We start from the raw sequence: 27731 nt of genomic DNA on the forward strand, positions 1-27731 counted from the left end.
TGGTTTCTAATGCTCACTTTATTCAATGCTCAACTGTCCTCAGAGAACAAATTTATGCTCTGAGAACTGCTTCAGTGCCTGTGAGTTTCCTACCATAAAAACATCCAACAGGAAAACTAAAAATTTTTAAATGAGAAAGGATGCCTATCGCTGCTTAAGCTTCACGGAGAAGTGAAGTGGCCCCGTTGTCAGGAAGTTCACTGACTGGACAAGGACCGACCAGGGGCAAAGACAGGATGCTGCAGACCTGCTGTCAACATCCCAGTCCCTGGCACCAGCCCTGCCTTAATGTTTGTGGTACCCAGCCCTGGGGATCGGGCAAAGGGGGCAGAAGGCTGAAATGGATGGTGCCTTCTGTCCTGCGTGAGGCCTGGGGAAATCAGAGGCCACCTGTAGAGGTGGATTTCATAAGTGGCATGGCCCAGGATGGTTAAATTCATTCCTAACTTTGTGTTTCACCAGCCTCCATTCTTCAAAGGCCCTGCCCCATCCGGACACTCTCTCCCTTCATATACCACTTTAACACACACACACACACACACACACACACACACACACACACACACACACACGGTCCAGAGAACCTTGGAAACCACATTTGTCCTCCTATCGTGAAATCAGAATTAGCTGCCATTTTACACCTATCAATATCCTTCCTCGCTAGAGAACATGAACAAAGGTGGAAAAAATAATTGCTGCAGTATATGCCCCTCCCCGGCCATGGCCTGCGCGGTGGCCTGCGCGGTGGCCTGCAGCTTAGTTGGACTGCTCCTGGGAGGAGAGCTGGCTGGGCTCGGTGAGCGCCTCGGCATCCTGATTATCTGTAAAGGACAAAGAAAGAGATGAGAACGAGGTTGAGCCACCAGGTCCTCAGATGCAGACGTCCTCCAAGGCCTTCTCTTGTCCCCAGGCTCCTGTGGAGAGTGACTCTGCTTTCATTTGCTGGGCAAGAGACTGGCTTCTGGCCCTGACCACACGGAACAGCCTTGCGTCCCCCATCCAGCCTGGCTCTTCCTGGCTGGTTTCTCCCAGCTATGAACCTCCACTTGCCCTCTGTCACAGATGATCGGTGAACGTAAGGGGCAGCTAATTTCCTGAATGCCTTGCTGGCTTCTGGCTGTAGTTCACCCTCCGAAGAGTCTCACGAGACAGAGACTGCTATCTGTCCACTTTGGCAGGTGCTGGACCTGAAGCGCCACAGACAACGTGAGTTTGCCCAAGGTCACATAGTCAGTACAGACAAGATCGAAGTGTGTGCTCAGGCTACCAGCCAGCAAGCTTCAAGTCACACTATACCAGCCACACGGCAAGTGTGCCGTGGGCTCCACATCCTTTTCGGTAAAACTGGATAGCACCAGACTTTGCCTGTTCCTTGGACAGTTTTGATATTTATATTAAAGAGCTTTTTGAATTTGCCAACTTTTCCCAAATCGCAGGAGACCCAGAAGACTGAAAGGACTAAAGCCTCAGAAAGCCTGAGACCGGGCTGGAGAGGCTGCTCAGGGGTTAGCAGCCTTTGCTTCTCTTGGGGATGACCTGAGTTCAGTCCCTAGCATCTATCTATCTGCGTTGGACCACTAACTGCCTGTAAGTCCAGCTCCAGGGGACCCGATGCCCTCTCCTGGCCTCTACAGGCAGCCGCACACATTCGGCAAACATACATATTTATACACACAAATTAAAAAAAAAAAATCTAAAGAGAAAATAAAAGAAACATTAAAGCCAAAAGGGCCCTCAAAAAACAAACAAACAAAAACCAAATGAAGAGGTGGTGTGACAGCGAGATGACTTAGCTCGCAGGGCGCAGAGTTGTCCCCGACCTTCAGTCACACATACACGAAAAAGAGCTAAGTTTTTAAAATTGAGTTTAAAAAAGGAAGAAAGAAATCCCCAGGGCTGGGGAGAGAGCTCCGTTGCTGAAGCGCATGCCTTCCAGCATGAGAAGAACCTGCGTGTGCTCCCTGGAAGCCCCGAGAGGCGTGACGGCCAGGAAGGTGGGGACAGGGGGGTCTCCCAGCTCCCTGCAGCCACTCTGGCCTAGTCAGTGAGCTCCAGGCCAATGACAATGAGATGCCCTGTCTCAAAGGAGATGGACCATGTTCCTGAAGGCTATCCTCTGCTCACCACACCCCCACATATACAAACAGGCTACAAAAATAAAATATCAATTTTCTAAAAAATTACAAAGAAATTGCAGAGTGCTCATAAATCCCAAAGGCCTGCTGACCCTATGAGGGGGGACGGTGTTATGGGGGGACACCTGAGGCTCCGTGCTCAGGTCTCCCAGGCAGCAATGGCAGAACTGCCGGGCAGACTCTCTAGCTCCTGTCATCCCATTGAGGGGGTGACAACAGTGGTCTCCAGAGTGGCTCCTGCTATGGCTGTAGGTCCCTCTGTGATCAAAAGTCCGGGAACCTCTGATCCACGGAGCACACCTAGAGTCCACTTCTTCCACCCCTTGCCATAGCGCTGTCAGGGGAAGAGTCAGTCCTACGTATGAAGTTAGACAGAGAAGACCTTCAAAGCCACTCCAACCTCCCCGGGTGCATTTACAGACCATGAGAGGCTACGGGACAGAGCTCAGCCCAAGACCCCTCTCCACCCCCACTTCTCCTCCACAAAGTCTCCCCAGCTCATCGGAGCTGGAGACATTGGTCTCTTACTGGTATCCTCCTTGTCTGTGTCATACAGGATGGTCAGTGAGAAAGACGGGGGAGATGGTGGCGGCGGCGGCGGAGACAGTAAGTGGAGAGCGGAGAGATAGCCTGACGGGAGGAAGTTGGACTGCTGGGGAGGCTGCGGTGGCGGAAGTGGCAGCGGAGGTGGCAGTGGTGAGCAGTAGGTTGGCTGGAGGTCCCGGGCTGGTTCTGACACCTGCATGGACACACAGAAGGAGGGACAGAGAGGGAGACAGTGAGCCAGGCAGGCCAATCAATCACATCTTTTATTTCTCTAATGGGGCGGGGGAGTTCCATGGGGGCAGAGACACTTCTGTGTACAGGGCACTTGGGACCGGGGTGTTCAGCAAACACCTGCTACATGAATGAAGACAAGCAGGGATGCAGCCATATCTTAGCTGAGCCTGGGGACTTTCCCGAAGGGACTTTGGAGACCAGAACTCCCCAGGGTGCAGGGCTTGGAGGAAGAAGGAGGATTGCTCCCTAGGTCTGCCCAACTCCAGGGGCTGGGCACTCTTGGGAAGAGGGGACTAGAGGAGGCACACACAGAAGCACAGAGTAGGCAGGGACAAGGGGAGGTCACTGGGTGTGTGTCAAGCCTGTGGTGAGGGTGGCAGCACATGAGTGAAAATCATCTACTGGCTCTTAGGTTTGATCCAGATGTGTGTGTGGGGGGTGAAGAGGGTGGGAAGGGGATTGTCAGCATTCTAATTCCAAGTCTCTCTTTGGAACACAGCTTCTGCCTGGGGCCAGTGTGACAGCTCAGTCCCAAACACGGACTGGAATCGCATCCTTAACAAAAGCCTCTGGTGGACCTGTCGTCGGCCAGAGCCCTGCCCTGGGTGCCCAGTCCAGGCTTCTGTGTGAGCAGACGGTGTGCTGCAGGTTTCACTGGGCCACAGCCTCTCTTTGTCTGCAGGCTGGTGACACCTGCTCTCCTGGGCTGTAATGGGGGCAAAGGGAGTACCCACATCTTTCAGGCTGGGCAGTAAATGGTGCCATGAGAGTCAAGAGCCAGGTTTTCTCTGCCTTGGAGACACACCTGGGATAGCAGAAAATACCTGGGCTTGAAGCAGGGCATCCCTGAAGGCATACCAACCAGTGTCGTGAATCCCAAGTCTCATTCACGAGACCTGTGGCATTGGTGCTCAGCAGAATAAAGGCCTTTCTAGCAGCTGTCTTGCATGAACCAAAGTTCATGGTTGCCCCTGGGCTCCCAGTGTCTTTTGGCCTCCAACTTTAAGGAGCGGACACCCCAGCTCAGGCCTGGGGGTGCAGACCCACCTGTGCGTGCACTCCTAGAGACACCCCCTTATGACAGCTGGCTCTCGGGAACTGAGGACCAGCGAGAGTGGTGAGGGCAGCTGGGGTAAGGACTGACTTGGGAAGGAGTCGGGCTCTGATTTACCAAGCTGCCTCCATGGTAGGGGCTGCACGAGACATGACGGAAGCTTCTTTGTTGAGGGATTCCCAGAGCTGAGGATGCATCCTGGCCATCCGGTGGGAAGGGCTGGTAGGATGGCATGGGGACGCAGGCAGGGCACTGCTGGAAAGGCTCTCTCTCGGGGTACCCAGCTCCCCCTACAGGATCAGAGCTGAATCTCAGAGGATGCCCTGCGAAGACAAACAATGAGAGAACTGTTAAGAACACAGACCTGAGGGATCATTGCTGTCTCCCGGGGCACGACAAAGTGACATAACCAACAGAAGGAGCCTCTCATCCCACCGCATCCCGGGGTCCATTATACTTCTGTACACGTCGTTCATCCCTCGCCCTCTCATTCCCGCTGAAGCCGTCGCCATTTGGCCCTTTCCCTACTTCATTGTGCTTGTGTGTGAACCAGTAAGACTAACGAGGGTTACTTACAGGAACGCGGGAGGCCATACCACTGAATAAAAAGTGTCTCTCCCTGGCTCAGCAACTAGCAATTGCCTCCAGATCCTCGGGGGTGGGGGTGTTTCTCATGAACCTAATCTTAAGCAGGTAGTAGGTGCCGTGAGTTAGTGAGGACAACAGCCAAGTTATGCCCTCCGTGCTCCACCCCTTCCCCAGGTTCTTAGGGTGTAATGGGAGACTTCTTCAGTCAGGTACGTCAATCTCGCTGTGACCAGGGAGACCACGATGCAAAGCTTGCTATTCCCTGGGACCCGGTGGAAGTGATACAGGGATCCCATCTAACCTTCAACCGTCACCTATCCTGAGCACTTTGACCACTTAGGAGTCTACAGTAACTGCCACCCAACACTAACAGCGACCCCCATCTTTTAGGGTGAGTTCTGGCACCACCTGTGCCGAGATGAGCAGTGAAATTCTCAGTTCCCTCCTTGGTGTGGCACAGTGTTGGGGAGGGACAACTGGCTCTGGCAGCAGGCTCGGTGTTCCGCAGTGCTGGTGCACCAAGGGGAGGGTCTAAGTCACTGTGTGGTGGTCCTCACTCAATTTCCGTTCCTGTCGTGTGGATGTGAACAGACATCCCGGGCGGTTCCCACTGCAGTCCCCGGAACAGCATCCCTCCTGCTCATTTTCAACCTCACCGCCCTTGACTGCCTGGCCACACTTTCACCCGTCCAAAGACCTTTGCAGATGCTGGGTCACAGCTGACTCACCAATTACCAGACCTCTCTACATTGATTAGAAGGATTCTTTGAAGAGCATTATCCTTCCCACAAGGACAGGACCCCAGAAGGCAAGGAAGGTATGTTAGTCACTGTGGTCAATACCCAGGGCAGTTTAAAGAGGGATGACTTACTCTGGCTCACAGATTTCTGAAAGTCTGGCACTGAAAGAGCCTTGTCTAAGGTTACACATGAGCAGCTTGCTGACTCAGACTTTGAGACACTGTCATGGATGGGGAGGTGCCAAAACCACGTCTACATCTCAAGGGGCATTTTCCAAGAGCCTCAAAATCTCCATTACTTGAAATCGCACTTTAGAGCCTGGAGAGATGGCTCAGCGGTTAAGAGCACTGGCTGCTCTTCCAGAGGACCCAGGCTCAATTCCCAGCACCCACATGGCAGCTCACAACTGTCCGTAATTCTAGTTCCAAGGGATCCGACACCCTCACACAGACATGCAGGCAAAACACCAATGCACTACAAATCAATTATTAAAAAAAGAAAGAAAGAAAAGAAAAGGAAGAAAGGAAAAGGAAAAAAATCGTACTTTAAACGTGAAAGCAAGACGGCATAGGAAACAATGTTATTTACGCACAGAGTGAGGCGAGAAAAAAGCCGCAACATCTTGGGGAACCAACCATTCCCTTTGGCCTAGTTGCAGAAATGCTTAATGCCCAACCACATCCGGTGAGACCGAAACCGTGAGCGCAGGTGCACTGGGCCAGACACAGCGGTTAGGAGTAACTTGGAGGCTCCGCCAGGCGAGAGCAGGGTGCGCAGGCGCAGTCCAGAGAGCAAATTCAAAAAGCGTGGGGGGGGGGGGGGAGAAAATGGCAGGCTGGGGGGGGCACGCAGGCGCAGGAGGGCGAGGCTTGGGCGGAGGGGGAGGGGATGAGCAGCCGGCGCGGGAGGCCCCGTTTGCCTTCCTTCCCCAGAGGGTCCACAAGACGGCGCCACAGCCAAAGCAGCCCCGCTGCCATTTTTGCTTGCAAAAAGTACAAAGGGCAAGACAACTGCATCTCAGCCTCCCCGGCCCTGCCCCGTCCACTCCCTCCCACCAGCCTTTTCCCATTGCCACCAGCAGCCACCCACCCAGATCCTTGTCTGGGGTTACCTGGGGAAGGCGCCTTCCCCACCCCGACCCCCGTCTGGGACGCCAGCTTAGAGCCCGAGGCTGCAGGCCTGATGCAGGCCCCAGGAACCGTCGGCTGCACGAGGCCGGGCTTACCGTAGTCGGTGAACGGCAGTCGGGGCGCGGGCCGCACCGGCAGGCGCTGCTCGGGGCCGCAGGACTCGGGCCTGGGCGGCTGCGGGCTGGCGGGGGGCAGCCACGCGGAGGGACGGTCGTGCGGTCCCCCGGGGCTCCCCAGAGCAGGCTGGAAGGTGCTGGGGCCCGGGCGGCCGCCTGGGACCAGCTGGAAGGCGCTCGGGCCTGGGCTGCAGGCCTGCGGGGGCCTCTCGAGGAAGCAGGTGGCCACGGGGCCTGGCCCTGCGCCTCCCGGAGCCACCCTGGGCAGTGGGCAAAGGCTCGAGCTCGAGGAGGCGGCGGCGGCGGCGGCGGCGGGGGCCGCCACCGGAGCCCCAGGAGGCAGCTGGGGTCCCTGCGTGCCCCCGGTCGCCGCCTGCTCCTCGGCACCTTGTGTCTTGAGCACCTTCTGGGCAGCCATGATCTTCTGGCGCTCGGTGATCAGGTAGCACTTGTCGCAGATGCACTGCTTCCAGCGGCACTTGCCCGCATGGCCCTTGACTGGCACCAGGTAGCCATGGTTCCGGCACCTCGAGCACTTGGGGGTGCGAAGCATCTTGTCGTCCAGCTTGGCAAGCTCCGCTTCCAGACACAGCCACCACCTCCGGAAGCTGCAGAGCAAGTGAAGCAGGAATGAGCGGTGCCCCACAAGTCCCAGGTGCTGGGACATTTGGATACACTTGTAACAAAACCGCGCGCAGAGTGTCCCCGGAACTGCGATGGGGCTCTTGCATTTTCCCCTCTTTTTTGGGGGGGTGCAAAAGTTGCAGTATTTCTGTGTGTTGGATAGTGGGGTACTGGATAAATTAAAAATGGAATACTTATTGTATGTATGATGTCATGTGCGTTATTTGAAGTCTTCGGTGCTTGAATTTTCAAAATTTCTGTTCCCGCCAAATTGTAACCGGAAAAGTTTGAATTTTTTTTTTTTTTTTTTGAAAAAAGGCGGACTGCTCAACGGTCCAGAGTTTTAAAACTCGTGAGAAACACAGGTGTTACAGTAAACCCGTTCCGTAGGAAAGTTCCAGAGGAGGCAATTTCCCTGAAGCGGCGGCGTCTGCCCTCATCTCTCTACTCTACAGAAAGAGGAGCAGCCATTCTTTCAGAATATTCTTCGGAGCTCAGTGCAGTGTGGTGGTTGCTTACAGGCATGCCCTTACAGAAATTCTGAGCTTTTGAGTCCTGTTAGTGTCAAGACTCGTATCTGAAAAATAAATGTGTGCTTAATAATGTTCTAAAGTAGTCGGGCAGTGGTGGCACATGCCGCGCGCCTTTAATTCCAGCACTCCGGACGCAGAGGCAGATGGATCTCTGTGAGTCCCCAGGCCAGCCTGGTCTACAAAGCGAGTTCCATGACAGCCAGGGCTATTACACAAAGAAAATCTGCCTTTAAAAAAAAAAAAAATCTAAAGTAAAAGAAACAAGATATTCTGGAGCTAGTTTGAATTTTTTGGGTTTGGTGTGTGTTTCCTGTTTTACATGGTCTTGTAATCGTCTTTATAAAGACAAAACTACTTACAAGAATCCTTAGCCACTGCAAACACAGCGTTGATGGAGCATGCGTACTGCTTTCAGGAAAAGGAATGATATAAATAAGCATCTTCCTGAGACGCAGTCTGACAATTTGCTTGGCTTGTGACAAAGAATGGATTCAAGTTCGTTCGCTCTCAGAGAAGGGAAGTGCCAACCTTGCAGCATAATTATCCCACCCAAAAGACAAAAACAGCAACAGACACACAAAATAAAATAAAAAAATCTCCATTTTTAAAATCTCTAAAAATCTCTAATAACCCAAACCCACAGAATCAGTCATTTAAAAAATAAAACAAAAAAGGTCTTAGCATTTGTTTGTTTGTTTGTTTGAGACAGGTTCTCACTATCTAGCTCTGGCTGTCTAAGAATTCACTATGTAGACCAGGTTGGTCTTGAACTCACATAGGACTCTGCCTACAGAGTCATGGGATTAAAGGCATGTGCCACTACACCCTGACTTTGGCTCATTTTTTTTTCCCCAAAAATGGTAACCAAGCCAGCTCAGAGGGTCAGAAGCAGACCGGCTATGTTGACAAGATCAGAACCTAACCACAAAAGTGGGAATAAATGTCACTACACAGTGCAGATTCCCTGAAGCTCCCCTAAAGTCTTAAATTTTTTGAGCCAGAACTCTTTATTTTATTTTAATTTTTTTTTTTTTTTTTTTTTTTTTTTTTGGTTTTTTCGAGACATGAGTTTCTCCGTGTAGTTTTGGTGCCTATCCTGGATCTCGCTCATGTAGACCAGGCTAGTCTCGAACTCACAGAGATCCGCCCGCCTCTGCCTCCCGAGTGCTGGGATTAAAGGCGTGCGCCACCACTGCCCGGCAGAGCCAGAACTCTTACTCCGCGTGTGCGGCATTATTGGTAGGATCTGTGCCAGCTTTGGTCCGCAGCGGCCATCCTGACTCCGGCTGCTGTAGCCTGGAACCTCAGCAGAAATCCCTCTGGGATCTGGGCAGCCTTTGCCCACTTGCCCTCTGGAGAACGCACTGCTGTGACCCTGTGAAGAAGAGCTCAGGTTCCGGGCAGGGGTCCCTGGCCGTGGGATCGGTGGTCAGACAACTTGCCCACAAGGGCGACTTCAATGTCCTGCCGGTCTGTACGCTTCCAGTTCACCTCCATCACAGCGCTCTCGGCTGGAAGGTGGAAATACCGAAGCGGCAAGATCACTGTCTTTTACTACCACCACTTCAAAGACCTGTCTGCTTTGAGAAGATCTACCCCAGAGACCACTCACTGGTGCGGAAACTCAGCGCGCCTCAGAGAAGCGCGACTTTGTCTGATGTGGTGGCCGTGGCTGAGCCAGTGAACCTGGTAAGTCCCTGACCCAGGTCGGGGAGACCCGGCATTAAGTGGCCAGAGCCTCCTGATGTGAGAGTCTGGACTGTTTTTGTTTGTTTCCGAGACAGGGTTTCTCTGTGTAGCCCTAGCCGTCCTGGAACTCACTTTTTAAACCAGGCTGGCCTCGAACTCACAAGAGATCGGCCTGCTCTGCCTCCCAAATGCCGGGATTAATTAAAGGAATGTGCCACCACTTCCTGGCGAGTGTGGACTGTTTTAGTTCTCTTGAATTTAGTTATCTCTGTAAAGCAATCCAAAATGTGGAAAGGCTGGCCCAAACTTCTAGGGGTTTTGTGTGTGCAGGGAATGGAACCAGGGCTCCTGCATGCTAGGCAAGTTATCCAACTATAATCCCACCTTTTCTTTTCCTTCCCTCCCTCCCTCCCTCCTTCCTTCTTTCTTTCTTTGAGTAGACTAGTGAAATTACTCAGGCTGCCCTGGAGCCGGCTCAGTAGCCCAGCTAGGCCCTGAACGGCAGATCCAGCTGACTTAAGCTCCCCTGTACTTTTGATTACGGCCGGGTCCAGCTACAAACATCAGTCAGGGACATTAAATTATTTATAATTTGTTCTGATAAAAATCTGCGGCACTCTTGAGGGATGTCATGGTGGGGGGCTGTACTAATACCTAAGCTGAAAAGCTTTGGGCAGAATCAGTTCTCTTTAAGGAGATATTTATGCTTGCTAGCTAGTTAACTTCAGTGTAATTTTCATTCCCTGTTCTGAAATATTTCTGGTGGTGGCCAGATGGAGTCGGCCTGGATTTCCCTGAGCCTGATGGCACCGCTCTGGGGGGAGAAGTTGCTGCCTCTTTAAGCGCATTAGACCCTGGAGAACTGAAAAAGAGTTCAGAAAAATCTTTGCTCGTTTGAAAAAAAAGTATTCTTCATCTTTGGAAGTGCGCAAGAGCATGTTCCTTGGGTTATTAGTCACTTCGGGAATTTAACAGGTAGCTGGCACCATTTAAAGAGTCTAGGTTTTAGCCAGGCGGTGGTGGCACATGCCTTTAATCCCAGCATTTGGGAGGCAGAGACAGGTGAATCTCTGAGTTCGAGGCCAGCCTGGTCTACAGAATGAGTTCCAGGACAGGCACCAAAACTACACAGAGAAAGCCTGAAAAGAAGGAGGAGGAGGAGGAGGAGGAGGAGGAGGAGGAGGAGGAAGAGGAGGAGGAGGAGGGGGTCATCGTCTAGGTGTCTAGGTTTGTCTGCCCAGCTCTAACACATAATCTGTTCATCTCAGATTTTAAAAACAGGCCCCTTAGATAAAGGGTAGGAACTCTTTCTTCAACTCCACCCAATTTCAAACTGTCTAATTTTTTTTCACTAACCTTGTTATTTAAAAATAATACCTAAAAATAATCATTTCAGGAGCTCTGGTATCAAGAACTGGGCAGGGCATTCCGAGGCTGGATGCCTGTGACCATGCATCCTTCACAGAGCGAGGGTACTAGTCCTGGAGGTTCATCCTCACATACCAGTGCTGTGGGATGGTCTGTATGTCAAATGTGTTGCTGATTGGTCAATAAATAAATCACTGATTGGCCAGTGGCCAGGCAGGAAGTATAGGTGGGACAAGGAGGAGAATAAAGCTGGGAAGTGGAAGGCTGAGTCAGAGACACTGCCAGCTGCCGCCATGACAAACAGCATGTGAAGATGCCGGTAAGCTACGAGCCATGTGGCAAGGTATAGATTAATGGAAATGGATTAATTTAAGCTGTAAGAACAGTTAGCAAGAAGCCTGCCACGGCCATACAGTTTGTAACCAATATAAGTCTCTGTGTTTACTTGGTCGGGTCTGAGCGGCTGTGGGACTGGCAGGTGAGAGAGATTTGTCCTGACTGTGGGCCAGGCAGGAAAACTCTAGCTACATACCAGGCCAAAAAAAAAAAAAAGCTTTGGGGACCATCCATGATGGTGGCAGGAGTGGTCCCCTGGCTTTTTGTCCTTAGGTTTAGTTGCTGGGGGAATCCTGGTGGCAAAGCTGTCTTCCAAACCAGCCAGACTATAGCAAGTTACAGCCTTCAGAGCTCTGTGTGATGCTGGATCCAGAAAGCCAGGTGGATTGTACTTTGAGAAAGGCAACATTATCTGTATGACTCATTCAAGTGATACCAACTGATGGAAAGGCAGGACTCAGCTAATTCCAAGCAGCGTGGCTGAGCAGGCAGAATCCACCGACCACCAGCTGCCTGGCGCTCCAACGTGAGGCAGTTGGAGCTAGATGAGTGCTTGTTTGGACAGCCCCGTGGGTGTTAATGGCTTAAACAAAGCTGGAAGCTTTGAACTGGAGTTGCCATGGTCAGCACACAGACTTAGCGGAAGTACTGTTTACAGAGCCAAACAGTGAACAAAACAAACAGAATGAGTGCGGAGACATGGCTTTTCATGCTGATGGCCAGAAGGTTGTACAGACACTGTCCAGTCGCTCCTGGCAAAAGGTGGGAGCAGACTTAAGAGACAACAGGAAGAAGCTGGTCCCCGCCATGGCCACTAATGCTGAATGTGCATGGCTCCTGGAAAGGGACAGGAAACAGATCTGATTGGAGTACTATGCCCAGGGCGACTTTATAACAAAAACGTTTTTTTTTTTTTTTTTTAAATTTATTTATTTACTATGTATACAATGTTCTGCCCACACATCCCTGCAGGCCAGAAGAGGGCACCAGATCTCATTACAAATGGTTGTGAGCCACCATGTGGTTGCTGGGAATTGAACTCAGAACCTCTGGAAGAGCAGTCAGTGCTCTTAACCTCTGAGCCATCTCTCCAGCCCCCAACAAAAACGTTTTGATTTGTGTGTATATGTACGTCGTGTGTGTGTGTGTGTGTGTGTGTGTGTGTGTGTGTGTGTGTGTAAGCCAGAGGTAGACACTAGGTATCTCCTCCCATCACTGACCACCTTGTTTTTTGAGACGGTCTCTCGCTGAACCTGGAGCTAACTAATTCATCCAGACTATCTGGCCAGCAAGCTCCAGGGATCTTCCCATCTATGTCTCCTGAGCCCTGGGATCAAGGCATGTGCACTTAGCTTTTTACAAGAGTGCTGAGCATCCAAACTCAGCGCTCACACTTGCTCGGCAAGCACTTTCCTGGGGAGTCACCTCCCCAGCCAGCCCATCCCACCCCAGCAAGATTATCTTGATGGAGAAGACTTGGATCCATTTCTCTCTGGAGTTGCAAAAAGACCTATTTCTTTGCTTTAGCTGTCCCCAAACCTTGTTTCCCTCCACAAGAACACTGGTAATGTAATCTGTGTGAGCAGGGCCGTGTCGCACTGAGCCTGAGTAGAACACCTAAGGGAATAGCTCTCGCTCTTGGTTAGCCAAAAAGTGACAGGATAATTTTCTGTATAAAATAATTTGTGTTCACCAGACTAGGCTGCAAAGAAATTGTTTCTATTTATCAAGCTACAGAAATTTGAAGAATTCTTTTTCCTGTTAAAAACATCAAACGTGGCCAGGTGGTGGTGGCGCACACCTTTAATCCCAGCACTCAGGAGGCAGAGGCAGGCAGATCTCTGTGAGTTCGAGGCCAGCCTGGTCTACAAAGTGAGTTCCAGGAAAGGCGCAAAGCTACACAGAGAAACTCTGTCTCGGGGAAAAAGAAAAAGAAAAAGAAAAAAAAAAAAAAACCAAAAAACAAAACAAAAAAAAAATCAAACGTAAAGTTTTGTGCCTCAAGGTTTGGGATATTTTGAACGGGTTTTTCAAGAGAGGAAATGCTTATTGTAATAATAACCCAAAATATTTAACAGAAAATTCTTAGCTATTCTGACAAAATAAAGATTTTAAGAGTCTTTTCAATATCATAATTTCAGTAGGTATTTTCAAAAATTCTGGGGGAAAGGCTAGGGGTAAGTGGTACACAGGGCGCTTGTCTAGCACATGTGAGGCCCTGGGATCAGTTCCCAGCACTGATATATTCTATTACATGTATAACATATAATAAATTTATTTTATTACATATATATTAAAGCCCTTGTTACATATATATTAAAGCCTTGCCTGCAGATTCATGAGGATTGCTGCAAGTCTGAGACCAGCCTAATCTACACAGCAAGTTCCACAGCAGCCAGAACTACACAGCAAGACCCTGACTCAAGCCCCACCACATACACACACACACACACACAAAGTTGGGCATGGTAGCACATGCCTTTATTCCCAGTACTCAGGAGGAAGAGGCAGGTGGATCTCTGTGAGTTTCCAGCCTGGTCTATAGAGTGAGTTCCAGGATAGCTAGGGCTGTTACACAGAGGAACCCTGTCATGAAAAACCAAAAAAATAAAAAATAATAAAAAAAAAAGTCTGGGACATAAACTGCATTATTACATTATTATTATTATTATTATTATTATTATTATTATTATTACATTATTATACCATAGACGACTGCAAGGTTAAATTTTGCATTATCAAATTTATGTCTGAACATCAGGCAATGGTGGACAATGGGGCCTAAAAAAGTGCTTATTCACATTTCACACCTGACCACCCAAGCTTTCTTCCTGTTCTCATTAATAATTTAAGGGAAAATCCTATTCAAAGCAAGCTGTTTGAGTTAACATATTTTAGTCTTGTTAAATACAAAATCCTTCCATGTTCACTTCACAGCTGGAAGGGCAAAATATACCCAAGGTGATAGGAATTTGCATAGTGCTTTGAAAATATTAGTAAAGAACTTTATATCTTTTAAATCAGTAGTCACATGATACGATGCAGAAACCCTGGGGTTGTAGAATAAACAAATCTCAGAAGTTTACCCTCACACAAGTCTCAATTTGTGAAGGTAAATTTCAACGGTGGTTTATTTATTTTCTTCTTGGAAATTCAGGCAAACTGACAGCTTTGTGTATTTATGTTGAGAGCTGATTGCCTCTCAGGCTGCTGCTTTTTAAAAGAAATATAGCACATTTCTTTAACTTGTTATTTAAAAAGACACTGATGTGATATAAAAGAGGAGACCTGGATGTCAAGAAAGGACAGCTTGGTAGCAAGGTGGGCCGCTCTCCTCCCTATATTTAGATAGTATTTTTTCCTCCTACTCTGATGGTTTTGTCTATTTTTGAAATTTTTAATTAGCATATATTCATTGAACAAAATGATGGGTTTCACTACATCTTCATACATGTACAACGTGTATTTAGCGCATATTCAGTCCCATTACTGTCTCTTGTCTCACCCATCCTGTCCTTTTCCTCCTTTGAAATATTTCTTCTTATACTTTCATGTCAGATTTTTTTTTTTTTTTTTTTTTTTTTGGTTTTTCGAGACAGGGTTTCTCTGTGTAACTTTGCGCCTTTACTGGAACTCACTTGGTAGTCCAGGCTGGCCTCGAACTCACAGAGATCCGCCTGGCTCTGCCTCCCGAGTGCTGGGATTAAAGGCGTGCGCCACCACCGCCCGGCTCATGTCAGATATATTTTTAAGATATATTTTAAGGATAATTTTTAGTTTTTGAGGTTATAATAATCATTTCCCCCCTTCTCTTTCTTCTGTGCAAGCTCTTCTATATTCCCCACAACCTTGCTCTCTTTCAAATTCATGGTCTGTTTTGGTTTGGTTTGGTTTGGTTTTTTGGTTTTGTTGTTTTTTTTTTTCCAAGACAGGGCTTCTCTGTGTAGCTTCTCTGACTGTCCTGGAACTCACTCTGTAGACCAGTGCCCCCCAAGTGCTGGGATTAAAGATGTGTGTACGCCACCACTCCTTTAACAGCCTATTTTTTAGTTGTTGTTGTTGTTGGTGGTGGTGGTGGTAGTGGTGGTGTGTGTGTGTGTATGTGTGTGTGTGTGTATCCCCAAATATAAAAATACAACTTACTCAGTCCATATAATGTTACTTGTATATATGTTTTCAGGGCTGATCATTTGGTATTGGCTAACCAATCAACATGCTCTTCCCTGGGGAAGACTGTTTCTCCTGCTCTCAGTGTTCCTTAGTTGTCGGAGTTCTTTGTCTAGGCTTGAGGCCTGTGAATATCATATATTTTTAATATATATTTTTTAAATAAGAGGAATGTGATGTTTGTCTGAATCTGGCTTATCTTGCTTAGTGATGATCTCTATCCAGTTCCGTGATACGACAGTAGAAAGGGGACTGTGCTAGTTAGTTTTACGTCAGCTTGTCAACTTAACACGACCTAGAGTCACTGTGGAGAGAGAACCTCAACTGAGGAAGTGCCCAAACCAAACTGGCCTATGGGCAAGCCTGTGGTACATTTTCTTGGTTGCTGATTGATGTGCGAGGCCCCAGCTCACTGTGGGTGGTGCCATCCTGGACAGGTGGTCCTGGGTGCAATAAGAAAGCAGGATGAGCAGGCTGTGAGGGCAAGGCAGGAAGCAGCTTCCTCCGTGGTCTCTTCAGAGTTCCTGTCCTGGCTTCCCTCAGTGATGGACTTAGAATTTGTAAGGCGAAATAAACCCTTTCCTCCCCAGTCTTGTGTTTTTTGTTTTTGTTCTTGTGTGTGTGTGTGTGTGTGTCTGTCTGTCTGTCTGTCTGCCTGCCTGTCTATCTGTGTGTGTTGGTTGCTTTTTTCTTCTTGTTTTTATTTTGTCACGGTGTTTTATCGTACCAAGAGAAACCTTAACTAGGGCGGGAGCCAAATGAGCCAAGAATGGGGTCAAGAAGGAAGGAAGGAGGGAAAAAGAGAGGGTAAGAGAGAAAACAATTCTATTTTTTTGTTTTGTTTTTTGAGACAGGGTTTCTCTGTGTAGTTTTGGTGCCTGTCCTGGATCTCCCTCTGTAGAACAGGCTGGCCTCGAACTCACAGAGATCCGCCTGGCTCTGCCTCCGAGTGCTGGGATTAAAGGCATGCACCTCCACCGCCTGGCTGAGAGAAAACAATTCTAAGCTTAACTGTGTGTGGGAGAGAGATGTGAAAGCACAGAGGTGATCTGGGGGGAGGAAGGGGAACAGACGGAGGGGAAGGCAAGGCTGGGTGGAGGAAATGGGGTGAATATAGGCAAAAGTGCAATGATGTGCATACATGGACATGTCATAGCAAAACCGATTATTTTGTCTGCTGACTAAACAAATTTAACTACAAATGGGGAAAAGCCATTGCGTGCACTTACATGCCAGGCACGCACACACACATTCACACACACTAAATTTTCTTTATCCATGCATCTGTTACTAGACAGCTAGGGCGATTCCATCACTTGACTGTTGTGGGTAGTGTTGTAATAAACACTGATATGCTGATACCTCTGCTGAGTGCTGACTTAGGTCCCTGGGGGTATATACCTAGGAGGAGTGTAACTTGATCACGTGCCAATTCTACGGTCAACTTTTTTTTTTTTGTACTTGAAATTTTTTGGGGGGGGCGGTAATGAAGGGCAAGGGTCGAGGGGAAGAGAGCTTAGGGGAGTGGGAGATCCCAGCTGGATCAAGAACAGAGAAGGAGAACAAGGAATAAAAGACCATGATAAATGAAGACCACATGAGAATAGGAAGAAGCAAAGTGCGAGAGAGGCCCACAGAAATCCACAAAGATACCCCCACAACAGACTGCTGGGAATGGTCGAGAGACAGCCTGAACTGACCTACTCTGGTGATGGGATGGCCAAACACCCTAATTGTCGTGCTAGAAACCCCATCCAATGACGGTCAACTTTTTAAAGAACCTTCTCGTTCATTCCCACAGTGACTGCACCACACTCCATCGTGCAGGACTCTCCCCCTTCCTCACCAGCGTTCTCTATCTTTTTTCCTTTCAAAAAACTTCTTACAATTTGTGCGTGCACACACACACACACACACACACACACACGCATGCACACATCACAGTGCATGTGTGGGGGTCAGGTGACAAGTCGAGTTAGTTCATTCCTTCTACCCTGAAGGCCGAATGAATGATCAGGCTTTGCAGCACATGTCTTTTCCTGCTGAGCCATCGAGGGAGCTCTGGTTTGTTTTTTCCATGAGAGCGTTCTGACTGGGATAAAGTAGGATCTCAATGTCTTTTTGATTTGCATTTTTCTGATGGATAAAGATGTCGAACATTTTTTCACATATTTATTGGCTCTTTGTGTTCTTTGGAGGCCTGTCCAATTCATTTGCCTGTTTACTGATTGGATTATTGGGGGCGGGGGTTTAAATTAATCTCCTGCTTAGGACATTTTTGTTTAAGCAAGTCTGTCCCCATCAACAGAGACAGTCACAAAATGACAAGTTCCAGTTGCCAAGGCATTCCCCACTTTGCCTAATTAACCACAAAGGGGTGATCATACCTGACTCCCGACTTCAGATATGGCCTCTTTTCTCCCAGGATCCCTGGTTTCCTAATCCTGCTTCTCATGGGTTAATATGATTGCTCTTGGTACTGTTTAATTCATATTCATTGTAAAGAGCCTTGCATTATACAGTACGCGGGGGCATCATTTATAGTCATTAAATGTCCCGTGCTCTGGAACGCCTCCTTCCTGGAAGCTTCCCGCCTGCAGCGTCCTTCCCCTGGCAGCTGTAACCCAGATTCCGCTCTCTTCCTATCTCCGAGCTCTCTCTACTGAGCAGTGGGGCTTTATTGAAGTTTTCACTGAGAAGGTGGAGGGAAAGGCTTACATCTCTAGACGGTGTTTGAAAATCCTGCCTCAGCACTTCAGTTCCTCACAATCTCCCCTGCCAGGCCCCACCCACCAGATGTAACTGGATCTTCTTTGCCTACTCCAATTCCCAGCCTCTCCTGTTCCCTTCTTTTTTGATTTTTTTTTTCCTTGTCAGCCTCTTTAGGAAGGACTTTGGCTGTCTTTTCTTTATGCTCAGCAAATACTAGACACTCAGAAAATGGTTGTGAGCCGGGCAGTGGTGGCACACGCCTTTAATCCCAGCACTCGGGAGGCAAAGCCAGGTGGAACTCTGTGAGTTCGAGGCCAGCCTGATCTACAGAATGAGTTCCAGGACAGCCAGAGCTACACAGTGAGACCCTGTCTTCAAAAAGTAAAAGCAAAAAACAAAGCCATCGTGAGAACCCACACTAAGATAGAGGCCACCAAGGGACAAGAGGCCTTTGAATGAGCTGACACACATGTACACACACCTGCAAACACATATACATGTACACACACCTGCATGCACACACATATGTACACACACATGTACACACACCTGCAAGCACACATACATGTACACACACCTGCATGCACATACACATGTACACACACCTGCAAGCACACATACATGTACACACACCTGCACACACGCACACATGCACACATTCCTGCATGCACACACACATACATGTACACACCTGCACACACATGTGTACACACACCTGCATGCACACACACTCACACACACCTGCATGCACACATACATGTACACACACCTGCATGCACACACATGTACACACACCTGCATGCACACACATATGTACACACACGTACACACACCTGCATGCACATGCACATGTACACACACCTGCAAGCACACATACATGTACACACACCTTCACACACACACACACACACACACACACACACACACACGCACACATACCTGCACGCATACACACATACACACCAAGTACAACACACATACAGCATGCACACAAACGAAAAGGGGAAAATCAGTCTTCCTCTCTCTGTGAGTGTTGCTTGTTTGGCCTCTTAGACAAAAACAAAACAAAACAAAACAAAAAACTCCCTCAAATTCTGCTTCTATGAGAATGGCAACATCCAGGGTCTGGAGAGATGGCTCAGCAGTTAGGAGCACGTACTGCTCTCGTAGAGGACCCACATCAGTTCAGGCACATCTGCCTGTAACTCCAGCACTGGATGTTCAACGACACTTTCTGGCCTCTGTGAACACCTGCATACATGTGCCACACCCACACACGGATACACCCATAATTTTATAAATAAAATAAATCTTGGAAAAAAGAACTTCTCCCTCAGACTACTTGCATTTGGTCTCCAGAACTCATGTAAAGGAGATAAATGCTCCCCAGGGTCATCTTCTGGCCTCCACGGTGAGCTGAGGCACAACCCTCTGCCATCATGTGTATTCACACACTTGCACAAGCGTACACACACACACACACACACACACACACAAATACTAACAATACAATTTTTTAAAAGTTTTAAAACGAATTTACCTCTCAAGAGTCCATTTCTTTTATGTCACAGAGTTAACTCTGGATTGTAAAAGAAAACAAATAGAAAGAAATACTAAAGACAAAGGCATGAGACGAGACCCTGGTCGGCAGGCATGAACTGTGTTGCCTAGGCCAAGTCACTTGACTCCTCTGAGCTCCAGTCATATAGTAATTCCTGCATAATGTATACAAATCCTACACTGTCCCACATTTATCCCACTAGTGACATTAATATTAATGAATGCTTATATTTTTGCGTGCATGACTCCATGTACGTCATATACTATATCTTTACGGGAAGTTCTTCTGTGTTGTCCATTTGACAGTGAACACCAACGTATGTCATTAAGACAATCCCTGCCCAAGGTTTACAGTGATGGGAGCAATGTGAATAACCTCTAAGTCTGTTCTAACCACTACTTTATATTGCTTCCATTTAGTTATTTCATGTACTTGAACTATGATCTGAGGTCTGTGGTTCTCACAGGGCAGAGATAATGGAATGATGCCCACCATGGTATCTGGCACCTGGTCTGGGCTTAGCATCCCTGACATAGCATCATAGAGAGGGGAGAGGCCGAGGGAAGGGTGGTAAGGAGGAAGTCGTAGCTGTCACCTCCAATCACAAGACTGCAATAGGCTACATTGGTTTTCCGGGTGCCGTCAGGACTCTGCCAAGCTGCCATTCTGTGTCCCCTGTCCCCTCTTTGTGACCTATGAGCCCTGAAAGGCTAGTTTAAATTGAGAGATGCTGGAAGTATAAAATACATACCAGATTTCAAAGACAGTGTATAAAAAAAAAAAAGAGAAGAATGCCAATAGCTCTAAAGTTTTGCATTGAGTACATATTGGAACAGTTAAGTCATCCTTCCTTATGACTCTCCACTGTTCTGATGTGGCTGCCAGAGGATCTGAAATTACATGTGTCTCTTGCATCCTTCTACTGAACGACGCTGTTCCAATGTGTCTGTTCAGTCCTCTGTCCACCAAAGACCAGATTACAACAGCAACTCAGACCCAAGTTGTTCCAGAACCTTCGTGTGGAGCACAGCATTGCCACACAGCCCTCTGTGGTGTGGCTGGGTCACCCTGATGTGGATCTCTGTCTTTTCCACACAGTCCTCTGTGGTGTGGCTGGGCCATCCTGGTGTGGATCTCTGTCTTGGCCACTTAGGACTTTATTTTTTTGTCTGCATGTGTATGTGTGCACATACATGTAGAGGCCAGAGATTGGCACTAGATGCCTATGTCTATCACTCTCCATGTTATGTTTTTGAGTCTGTCCCTCACTGAACCTGGAACCCACCCATTCACTAGGCTGCCGGCTCCAGGGACCCTCCCTCCGTCTCTGCTTTCCCGGCACTGAGACTGCAGGCACATGGGTGCTGGGATTTGAACTCAAGTCTGTGGGCTTAGGTGACAGGCGCTTTTCTGACTGCGTCATCTCCCCAGCCCCCAGACCTTTGAAATGTGACCAATACACTGTCTCCTGCCCTAGAACAAGAAATATTTACCTATTAGAAGACGTCAACTAGGAGAGTCTAATAAAACTCATTTGCATTTTGAAATCTCATACACCCTGATGCTATTTTTACAGGAATATTTCCATATTTATCTTGTTAAGTATAAAAGACCAGTAAAAACTGTGCAAACCAAAAAAAGACAGAAGGCTACCGTTATTTCCCAGGTCGTAGCACGCCTGTGATACACAAGCCATCACACTGGCCCAGGAGCCCCACCAGGAGGCATGAGGTCATTATGCCCTTACTGTTGGACTAATGAAGTCTCTGGGACATTTAATACCATTAAGAACTCTGGAAATTTAGTTTTAAAGTATTTGACTAATGTCTTCTTTCTCCCTGAACCTACTGCAGGTAAACAGTGACTCCCGCCAGGAACACTGAAACTTCTTTCCACAAACAATTGCTCCCACAGAAAGGTGGGAAGACGTGTTGGGAACGGCTGTCTTCAGAGCATAAAGCAATTACGGCCTCCCTCACCATTTCCTTTAAACATGCCTTAACTCAGTTGATCAGTGAGGGGGTTGTTGCTTTTTCCTCTTTAACTTGCCGGTTAAATCAGAAATATTTATTTTAAGAAACAGTTTAAGGAACGCTGTAATTCTCAATCTGTCAGAGTTTTTACAAATAAACCCAAGATGAATGCCTATCATTATTTCCAACCTAGTCAAGCAAATGGGGGTAGAGATATACAGTTCATCAGAGTAATTAGTTGATTGGGGCTGAATGACTCCAAGAATAAACATTTGAGCCCCTGGCACCTCAGGACTCCTCTGGAATGAGAAGGATTACGAATTAAATGTACAAGACAGAGGATGGCCCAGATACAGTTAACATCACGGAAAGCATATGGGACACATTAGATAAGCTAGAGACGGCTGTGGCTTACGGTTTGCCCATCTTTCATCAGAGGCTCATGAAAGCTGTATCGCTCTGGTGTGAAGAGGAGGGTGGGATGCAGGGAAGTGAGTAAGAAGAATGGGCTAGCGGTGACAGTGGTCCCTACTGCCCAACAGCCACCTTCCTTCCCTGGAGGGAAGTTCCAGGGTGCTCAGAGACACGGTAGCCCGAGGGAAGTCTGGGAGAAACAAGGGATGCTCCCTGACATCCTGCAACACTGCAAGTGTTGTGCGCACACTTAATCTAATAATATAAAGTTCATTACAAATTCAAGGAGGAGTAGGATGTGTTTTCACAGATGGAGAAATCCAGGTTCAAGAAAGTTAGATAATCTTTTCCGATTCTAGAAGAGGTACCACCCAGGGTTCAGACCTAGAAATGGGCTTCTTCAGCCTCATGCTCTCCGAGCTGACCTAGGAGTGGGCTTCTTCAGTCTCACGCTTTCCCAGCTCATAGGAAAGGGCTTCTTTGGCTTCGTGCTCTCCCAGCTGACCTAGCAGTGGGTTTCTTCGGTCTCACGCTCTCCCAGCTCATAGGAAAGGGCTTCTTTGGCTTTGTGCTCTCCCAGCTGAGCTATTCTGGTAGCTGTAATGGGGCAGCATCTACCAAAACACGCTGCTAGTAGTCAGAAACCCAGGGCTCAGACTCCCAAACATATGATGTCTGACTATCCCGACTTGCCTGGACCAAGAGAGTTTTGGGAACATTGGACCTTCAAAAGTAATACTGGGAACCTTCTGAGGGTTGCTGGACCCCGGCTGAACAAAGCACCAGGGTGGTAGATTCTGTTGAGGAACAAGAGGACGCCCCCCTGCCTGCCCTGTCCTCTGTTTCCAGGCGGCAGTCGCGAGTCATCAAGTCATCGATGGCCCACTTGTCTTGTGTCTTGACACATCCTGGGGCATTGTCAAAGAAGTTCACATCTCCAGCAGTGTGAATTCCTCAGTTCCTGTCCCAAACCGTCAGTCAGTAGGAATTTAGCTAACCGGACCGTCCACTCCAGTGGAAGAGCTGAGCCTGGGGCATTACAGGAACACAGGCTTTCTTTGGAAGTGGAGTGGGAAAGGGGCAGCAGAGGCAGCCGGCCAGTGCTGGCAGAGTGCTTGTTAATGCGTGGGGGCCCTGAGCTCCATACTTGAAGCACATTAGCTCACACTTGTGTGCACATTCTCTCGGCCCTAAAAGGTAGTTATTGTGAACACAAATTACAGGTCTGAAGAAGAAAAAAAAAATAAACCCAGAAAGAAGCTAAATAACACGTCTAAGGCCACACAGATAGAAAAAGGGAAATGCGAGACTCAATTTATTTCTGTCCAAAGCTATGTGACTTTTTCTGCTATATCATAGTGTCTGGCTGTGACATTCTGAAATGATACATAGCTGACCTTCTTTCTGGCTCCTGGCACAGGGTCTCTAAAGCCCCTTTTTAAAGGTTTACTTTAGTTTTTGTTACGTGCATGTGTGGGGATATATGCATGTGGCTGCAGATGCCTACAGGGGAGGCAGCAGATTCCCCCTGCAGCTGGAATTATAGGTGGTTGTAAGGCACCTGACATGGGTGCTGGAAACCAAACTCAGGTCCTCTGCAACACCAGAGTGTACTGTTAACCACTGAGACATTTCTCCAGCCTAGAACACTTTTTTTTTTTTGAGTGATATGGTGATAGGAGCATCTTTCGTTATATTTAGCCTGAATCCCCAGTGAGTAGGGGATTGTGAAAACCCCTGATTTATAATCAGTAGGTCAGAAGTATTAGGAGACCTGGGACTAGTGGTTGATGACTGAAATGGGTATAGTCTTAGGAGACTGAGCCTTTAACATATTGGGTTTAATACTAGCCCCAAGTAATTAGTGTCACATAGGATTAAAACCTTGGACGTCCTAAGGATGGAGAGGTGGCTTGGCTGTTAAGAACTACTCAGAGGATGCAGGTTTATTCATCCACAGGTATATATGTGGCTCACATATATGCATGCAGGGAAAACATGTACATACATAAAGATAAATCTCTAACAATATTTTAAAATATTTGCTGTGGGATGGTCTTTCTATATGCTATGAATATGTGTTGCTCTCATTGGTTGATAAATAAAGCTGTTTTGGCCTATCACCAGGCACAATAAGGCTGGATGGGAAAGCCAAACGGAGATATAGGGAGAAGGAAGGGCAGAGTTGAGAAAGACTAGATCCAGACACCCAAGGAACAAGATGTCAGAGAACCAGTAAGCCACAGGCCACATAGCAATGCATAGATTAATAGAAATGAGTTAATTTAAGAGTAAGAGCCTGAGTAATAAGCCTGAGCTACCAGGCAAGCATTTATAAGTAATATTAAGCCTCTGAGTGGTTATTCAGGAATTGGCAGGTGGGAGAGAACCATTCATTTACAAATATTGGATGTGATGTTGGTGTAAGAGTGAGTAGACCTGTTTGTTGTTAGCATCTTCATTGCTCACTAAACTGGACTTGGAATCACCAGGAGACACAATTCTTGGTGTTTGAGTTTCCACAGAGGTTTAACTGAGAAAAGACTCCCTCAATGTAGATGACGTATCTCATGGGCTGTGGTCTCAGACTGGATTTAAAAAGGGAAAAAGAATGAAGCCACTGTAAACACAACATTGATGGAGCATGCATCCTTCTTTCGGAAGAGGGGGTAATATAAATAAACAACTTCAAGAACCTTCCTGAAGCCAGCGGTGGTGGCACACGCCTTCAATCCCAGCACTCAGGAGGCAGAGGCAGGCAGATCTCTGTGAGTTCAAGGCCAGCCTGGTCTACAGAGTGAGTTCCAGGTCAGTGAGGGCTACACAAAGAAACCCTGTCTCGAAAAACCAAAAACCAACACCAAAACAAAAGATTCTTCCTGAGACATCTGCTGATCCACGGTGGAGCACACAGCAAGGTGTGTGCAGACCTAGCTTGGGATGGCTTGCACCTCCAGGATGTCATCTACACCCAGAAACTACAGCTATTACAAGGAGCCACAGTCTGACAGTTTGCTTGGCTTGTGACAAAGAATGGATTCAAGTCCGTTTACTCTCAGAGAAGGGAAGTGCCAACCTTGCAGCATAATTATCCCACCCAAAAGACAAAACCAGCAACACACACACATACACACACACACACACACACACACACACACACTCTACATTAAAAAAATCTAATAACCCAGACAAGCTGTGGTGATGCAAGCCTTTAATCCCAGCACTCAGGAGGCAGAGGCAGGCAGATCTCTGAGTTTAAGGCCTGTCTGGTCTACAGAGCAAGTTCCAGAGCCAGGGCTACACAGAGAAACCCTGTCTGGGAAAGAAAAGACGAAGCCAGATGTATTAGTTTCATTTCTGTTACAGTGATAAAATACCCCAACAAAAATAGCTACAGAGGAAAAATGGTTTATTTGGCTTACAATTCCAAGTTACAATCCATTGTTGCAGGGAATTCAAGATAGCAGGAACCTGAGGTACACCGGTTCTATCCACAGTCAGAAGTAGGGAGAATGAATGTGTGCAAGCTTGCCTTCAGCTCACTTTCTCCACTCTTGTACAGTTCAGGATTCAAATGCAGGGAATGGTGCTGCCCACAGTGGATGAGTCTTTCCGCATCAACTGATGCAATCCAGACAACCCCCACAGACATACCCAGAGATCAACCTGATCTAGACAGTCCCACACTGAAGATCTCTTCCCAAGTGAGCCTCGACTATCAACGTAGCTGGAGAGATGGCTCTGTGGTCAAGAGCCCTGGCTGCTCTGTAGAAGGCCCTGTTAACCTCAGTGCTAGAGGATTGCCGCCCTCTTCTGGCCTCAGAGAATACTGCATGCGTGTGGTGTACAGACATACACTCAGGCAAAACACCCATAACACATAAAGCAAAATCTAAAATACTCATAATCACCAGACTTCATCTCTGTCTGCTTCCTGACTATAGATGCAGTGTGGCCAGCCACCTCCTGCTGATGCTCCTGGCCTCCTGTCATGATGAGTGGCATCCTTCTCAAACCGTGAGTCCAAAAATATCCTTCTTCCCCCAAGTTGTTTCTGTCGGGTACTTTTGTCCACAAAATGAGAAAAGTAACTAAAACATTGGTGTTGAAACAAAGCAGACATCATTCTGACAGTCTCAAACCATACACATTGCTCCCAGAAAGATGGCTCAGCGAGCAGATGTGTTTGCTGCCAAGAATTGATGAGCTGAGTTTGATCCCTGAGACCTACACACCACTGTCCACCACGGCTCATGTTTCCCGGCACCTCTCTCTCTCTCTCTCTCTCTCTCTCTCTCTCTCTCTCTCTCACACACACACACACACACACACGCGCACGCACACGCACACACATGCATGTATGCCTGTACATACATGTGCACATAAAATAAGTAAATTCAATAAGAACAAGTAAAAAAAGAAATGTAAATAGAAATAGATCCCAGGTATCAATTCACAGTTGCCTCCCCATTTTCTAAGAGCTTAAATTCATTAATTTGAATGTCTTTCATGTGTTTCCATATTTTTAAAAAAGTTTTACCTTAATTTGGGTAACATAGGCCTTCACAATGCAAGATTAAATTACCTACTTAAGTTCACTGTATTAATGAAAACCTATTGAGTGAATGAATACCAAGGCGGGGGATGAAAGAAAGTCTAGCTTTGTTGGGAGGAGAGGTCTGCTTACCTGGTCACTTCCTGTCTGTAAGAACACAGGACAGTGTGACAGGTTGTGATGGGTTAACGTTGTGACTGCAGGGGTGATTTCATGCTATATTCCAGATGTTACCAAAGCACATCTGCTTCCCCAGAGCTGCCTTTGTTCTCCGACTTCTGCTACGGGGACACAGCAAGAGGACCCTGTCAGAGGAAGAACCAGGCTCGTGGGCTTCCAAAAATATGATTATTGGTGAGTCATTCAATGAGCTACAAACTAGAAAGAATTGTTTCCCTTCACCTAGAGTTACTTTTCCTTCTTCCTTATGTGATCCCTTAACCAGGGCCACCAGCCACACTGTCACCCCTCGGAAGTGTGTTAACGTCATCAGACAGAACTAGTTAACCCCTGTTGTTCATCTAGAACACTATTCAGATGTTGCTCCGTTACTCTAATATTAACATTTGGGGGGGACCCTCCTTATTTAGGGCTGAGGATACAGCTCAGCTGTAGGGTGCTTGCCTTGCACTAGGGAGGCCCTGAGTTCAGCTCCCAGGATCATAGCCGGTCAATCTTGTTAGGAAGTACGCAGGGGTGTGCCTGTTCTTCGCGCAGTGAGTGAAGAAATGAACAGCAGTGCCGTGCTCTTGTTCTCCCCTTGAGTCCCTGCGCTCTCACGTTCTAGGCAGGTGAGACTCCAAGCTCCAAGAAAAAGGAAGGCTTTCCTACTTCCGTGTGCCCCCGAATCATGCCAGGGACTACAGTGGTGAAAAATACCCTCCCAGTGGGTGACAGTAGTTAGCAGAGCCACCCATCCCAACTGGGGGAGTACCTCTGTGTGCCCCACACCCTCCTGCAGACAAGACAGCTCTGAGAAATCTGGAAGCACAGGGCTGGGCCGCCACGGCCTCATTCCCATCTCTCCGACCCTTCTGTTGATAGAACACTGTTGCTATAGAGATGACATTACTCCAAGGGACAGAGCTGATTGAAGCCTCCAGAAAGGCCCCTCCTCAGGAAGGCTGTGCATGGAGTCCCTCCATCCCGTCATCCACTTCCTCCTCTATTTGCTCGCCTATTTCTGTGTCTACTCGTGTTTGTATGTGTTGGTTTATTTTATTACCATCTTCATGGAGGAGTAGGCAGGCAGATGG

At 47.9% G+C, this 27731-nt stretch overlaps 1 protein-coding gene across 3 annotated transcripts; it reads right to left on the bottom strand.

The window, feature by feature from the left end:
- Nucleotides 1-27517, bottom strand: Dmrtb1 (DMRT like family B with proline rich C-terminal 1). 3 transcript variants are annotated; one of them, XM_059254648.1, is made up of 6 exons: nucleotides 27410-27517; nucleotides 26608-26780; nucleotides 6523-7151; nucleotides 4087-4292; nucleotides 2664-2874; nucleotides 1-821 (listed from the first exon to the last, which is right to left on the bottom strand). In XM_059254648.1, the coding sequence occupies exons 3-6, from the start codon at nucleotides 7094-7096 to the stop codon at nucleotides 757-759; spliced, it is 1056 nt and encodes a 351-aa protein (XP_059110631.1). In that variant the 5' UTR covers nucleotides 7097-7151; nucleotides 26608-26780; nucleotides 27410-27517; the 3' UTR covers nucleotides 1-756. The 3 variants fall into 3 exon arrangements, with proteins under 3 accessions (XP_059110631.1, XP_059110632.1, XP_059110633.1); XM_059254649.1 differs by having other exon boundaries at nucleotides 26608-26756; nucleotides 27410-27512; XM_059254650.1 differs by having other exon boundaries at nucleotides 26608-26753; nucleotides 27410-27503.
- Nucleotides 27518-27731: the final 214 nt, after the last annotated feature.

This window comes from Peromyscus eremicus, chromosome 2, assembly GCF_949786415.1.
Source record: "Peromyscus eremicus chromosome 2, PerEre_H2_v1, whole genome shotgun sequence".
NCBI lineage: Eukaryota > Metazoa > Chordata > Mammalia > Rodentia > Cricetidae > Peromyscus > Peromyscus eremicus.

Excerpts from the sequence above, each read along its gene's own strand:
- Dmrtb1 (XM_059254648.1), bottom strand. The coding sequence starts at position 7,096 with ATGCTTCGCACCCCCAAGTGCTCGAGGTGCCGGAACCATGGCTACCTG. Across the intron at positions 4,293-6,522 it reads ACTGCCGTTCACCGACTACG|GGCATCCTCTGAGATTCAGC; the intron begins GTAAGCCCGGCC and ends TTGTCTTCGCAG. Across the intron at positions 2,875-4,086 it reads CCTACCATGGAGGCAGCTTG|GTGTCAGAACCAGCCCGGGA; the intron begins GTAAATCAGAGC and ends GTGTCCATGCAG.